This window comes from Trypanosoma grayi, assembly GCF_000691245.1.
Source record: "Trypanosoma grayi strain ANR4 Tgr_1286_V1, whole genome shotgun sequence".
In the NCBI taxonomy this organism is placed as follows: Eukaryota; Euglenozoa; class Kinetoplastea; order Trypanosomatida; family Trypanosomatidae; genus Trypanosoma; species Trypanosoma grayi.
The window spans coordinates 1-4,035 of NW_008826905.1; the positions used below are offsets into that span (position 1 = coordinate 1).

The following is a 4,035-nucleotide window of genomic DNA, read 5'->3' on the forward strand; positions in this document are numbered from 1 at the left end:
GTTTCCGTGGCCCGGCCAACTGCCCGGCATGTCAAACCCGTTATGGCTGTCGGTCAAGCGCTGTGGTTCACATGGTGAACAAGCATGGACCCCAACACGCGCTCAGGCCTCACAGAACGTCAAGCATCCAACAACTGAGGAGCCGCCGGACATCCCGCCAGAACCCCCTCGCCCAGAGACAGGGACTGTATGCACAAAATCCGACACGGCAAGCGACCCCAACCCGGCCACAAAGAAGCGTTGAGGAAAATTTGTTTGCTATACACGGTCGGCAACGTATTAAGCCCATTGGGGGTGGGCTAACACAGTACATTCGCTACATTCCAACACCTGCAATGCAATGATACAGATCACAAACGACCGCGGGAGATGGAAGAGAAGGCCAAAACCTTGCCTTTTCAGCGAGGCCACTGTTAATCTGAAGCCCTAAATAGGGCGGCGCTCTTATCCCACATTCGTGCCAAGCATCGCCCCCCCAGAAGAACCGCCACGAGCAGCGGCACCACAACCCGCAGAATGTTCTCCGATTCGTCAAAAGCTTATTGGCAATGCTGTAGGAATGGCGCCCTACATGAAATACAAGCACCGCGATAAACTGAGCAAGGCGACGCAAGACCTACAAAGAGGCATGCCAAAACCCCTCGAGCGTGAAAGGTGGGAAGGTCCCGCTTTGTACGCTGCTTCCTTAAAGCAGTAAGAATGCAATGAAACAACGCCACGCCTTCCAAAGCACAAGCGGCAGGAGCCACCCCTCACCCCGCAAACGCTGATAAAGCACCAGTAAAAAATACCCATTACCGCCAGGGCGGCGGATGGAAAAACAACGCCTTGTGTGCTTGGAATGGTTCGCTCATACCAAGCCTGCCGCATCACACTGCAGAAGGTTAGATGAGCAGCCTGCTCTTACTAAGCCACCCTCCTCTACAGAGTCTCAGATATCACTTTGCTGTGGGCAGGGGAAATGTGGGGAACTTGTGCCTCCCCCAAAAGATTCTATAGCACATTCTTGTTGAGAAAAAGCTTTCTGCTCAGCGACCCCCCCTCCGATAGACGTAGCGGCAATCATGCGGGATACGGTATAGCTAATGTCACCCTTTAAGCTCCGTTAGTTTGCAGATTTTTGCCGGGATCGGTGGCAAAGTGCGCCGCCCCTCTGTGGCGATTCGCCCAACGAGGGCTAGACGGGCCAACGGAATTCAGGGCGTTGGGTAAACACCCGCCCGGATCCTTCGGCACCCGCCCCGCAACGGAAACGCCCAGCAAAACGCAAAACAAAATGCCAAAACCCCACCAGATGCGAAACGAAAAAATAAAAATAAAAAAAAACAATGACAAACGGCTTCCCGCCATGTGGGCGCTGGGCGTTTGGCGTGTGCCGGGAATGCGCGGGGGGAATGGTCTATGCCTTACCTTCCCCCATTGGGTAAAGAGAGGGGGCAGAAGAGACCCCATACCCAATCCCCATCGCGAAAACAATGCCCCTAGTTTGCATAGTTGGGGGTCTTCCACTAACATCCAAACATTCAAATTATAAGGAAGTCAAAAAGCCTGTAATCAACTGACGAAAAAGAGGTGCCGAAAACGCCCTTAACCCGCCTCCCGCGCTTCCATTCGCAAGCCGCTCCCCTTTCCAATGTCCGTCTGTAAAACTTTAACCCACGTGAGATGTCATCCGCAGGATTACTTTCCGATGCAACATGGCCCCATGTGGTGTTTGTGCCTTGTTCGCGCAGCGCCCTTTCGATAGGCCCCGCCCCCCAAACCAGCGCATCGGAACGCACGCTGCCTTTCTCCATAATGCGCATTACTGTCGTGTTGTCGATGCAAATGTGGCGTGTAGTGGGCGACGCCCCTTGAAAGCGAGCAGGGCAAAGTCGGCGGCCCTCGCTTCGGCCTGTGCAATAGTGTAGGGGCCCCGTTCCCATGCGCCGCCCCCTGTGACCCACACTTCCCCGCTGCCCTTAAACAAAAACCCGCCCCACCCATATAAGGAGGCGCCGGCCACTAAAGCCCCTGAAGCCAGTAAAGCCCTCAGGGGGTTTGCAGGAGTATTTTGCAATAAAGTATCCAACCATTCCCGCCCAACCTTCAGAGCAAAGGGGGGTAGGCTGCCAGATTTTGGGCCTCTAACAGCTTCCCGCTGAGTCACGGCAGGCTTCGATGAATCATTTTCAAGAAGAAATAATGCTGAAAAAGCGAACCCCCCAACCCCCGCAGCATACACCATACACGGCGTAAGGCTTCCAATTCCCCCCACTGAAATTTTGTGGAGGGGTGTAACGCCCTTCAGTTTCCGTAGCGTTTTCTGACTGAGTGGCGCCGTCTTAGCCGTATGGTTGAAACAAACCCCTATGAATCCATAACGCGCGGTGGGGGCTTCATGCCCCCCAACTGCCGCACCGTATTCGCGTTTTATTTTCTATCATAATGTTTCCCCCCAAAAAAAAATCTACGCTTTTACGCGGCCCTGTGATACGAACATTTTCTATCCATACGTGTAAAGTTGGCTCCAGCGGGGCTTCACAATGCGGTTTGGCGGCTTCTGGGTGGCCAGTCAAAAACTCTTGGGATAATACGCGCGATTTTCTGGACTACATTTATGCCCCATTGGAAGTCGTGTGAACTCTACCAGCCCCCCCCTTTTCCATACAAAAACGGAAATTTCTGCGTGTTTCAGCTGGCAAGTCTACCTGGAAAAAAAATTCCTTTAGATCAAAAAGGGCAGCTGCCCCATCATAAACCACAGCCAGGTACTGGAAAATATGCCCCAGAGGCACCATGGCCTCGTAGCCCTCTTGATCCTTTTTTGATTTTGGCTAGGAAATGAAACGTCGCCGTGGCCCTGGCGGTTTTCTTCCACGACTGCAAAAGGCACCACTCACCCGGTAGCGGGTAGCTTTGGTGCGGTTTGAATAATAACAGCCTTCTTCATAACCTGGGCATCCCCTTCTGCCATCCTCAAGAGGGGCTCTCGTTCTCCCGTCCCCAATTTAGCTGGATGTTGCGCCAAGCCCCACAGTGTGTTAAACCGTTCCAGAACCTTGGAATTGAGTTGGCTCCAGACCCAGTGCGGCGAAAGAGTATCCACATCTACCTGTTGTAACGGAAACCTTCTTTCACCGTTCTTATCGGCCACCCGTGTGCGATGGGTACGTCGCAAAATGCTGTGCCCCTTAAAAAAGTTCTCCCTGCTCCTGCCCTCTGTCCGGATAGGCCCATGGAGACATCGCCCATTTGCCGACCTCGTCCAAACATATGCCGTCAGATGTGCCATCTTGTTTCCCAGGGCGACCCAAGGCCCTATGCAACGAGCCGTGCTACGTGGCAGCTCTATGGGATCTGCGTGTTTCCGAAACTGAGACAGTAGTTGAGGGTCGAGATCGCGTTCGATCACCGCTGCGGCTGCACACGCCAGTGCGCCTCTCCTTTTATGGAATGCGCTGTCATTTGGCGTGGGCGGGTCCATTTTCCATGCCTCTTGTGGTTGGCGTTGTGGGCCGCCCCCNGGGCGGTGTGGGCCCCCCCCCCCCCCCCCACCGTGACCTTGTTGACGCCCCCCGCTCTTTTTGCACCTTCCCCCCGATAACCGCGCATCGCGCCGCTCTCTGAAGGCCGATTTTGAATCTCTTTGAGAGGGCCCCCAATCTACAATGAGGGCTTTATTGTTTTAAGGGGTGGGGGATGAAATTTTCCTTTTGCCGTAGGGCGATTTCGCCCCGCCGTCTGGCTGTGACCCAGGCGGGTCGTGGGGCTACCCGATCGTTTTCGAAGCCAACAAATCGCCGACGAGACCCAATTCCCATCTCTCCATGGGGCGGGCCTGTTTCATGGGGTTTGCGGCCGCCTTTCGTTGAAGACCGGCCAAAAACATCTGGGCTGGTGACCCCCCCGAGGCCAGTAAGCTCAACAAAGTTCTTGTGTATTGCACCGCGCTGCTCTTGGCGAGTTGTAGACTTACAATAAAAAGAGGAACGTTTTCCTCCCGAACCTCGAGATCGTTCCTTTTCGCGAAGTCGCAGAATCTTCGCATGATGG

General features: G+C 54.3%; 3 protein-coding genes across 3 annotated transcripts; all 3 read right to left on the minus strand.

Annotated features, from left to right (window-relative positions):
- Positions 1-1,523: 1,523 nt before the first annotated feature.
- Positions 1,524-1,925, minus strand: DQ04_12861000 (hypothetical protein; the record flags this gene model as incomplete). The annotated part of the gene is made up of 1 exon (XM_009316835.1): positions 1,524-1,925. One exon carries the CDS (start codon positions 1,923-1,925, stop codon positions 1,524-1,526), a length of 402 nt encoding a protein of 133 aa, XP_009315110.1.
- A 953-nt stretch (positions 1,926-2,878) lies between these two features.
- Positions 2,879-3,466, minus strand: DQ04_12861010 (hypothetical protein; the record flags this gene model as incomplete). Its single annotated transcript, XM_009316836.1, has 1 exon — positions 2,879-3,466. One exon carries the CDS (start codon positions 3,464-3,466, stop codon positions 2,879-2,881), a length of 588 nt encoding a protein of 195 aa, XP_009315111.1.
- Positions 3,467-3,659: 193 nt separating this feature from the next.
- On the minus strand, positions 3,660-4,035 carry DQ04_12861020 (hypothetical protein; the record flags this gene model as incomplete). The annotated part of the gene is made up of 1 exon (XM_009316837.1): positions 3,660-4,035. A coding segment is annotated over one exon (376 nt), but the record flags the coding sequence as incomplete, so codon positions are not given.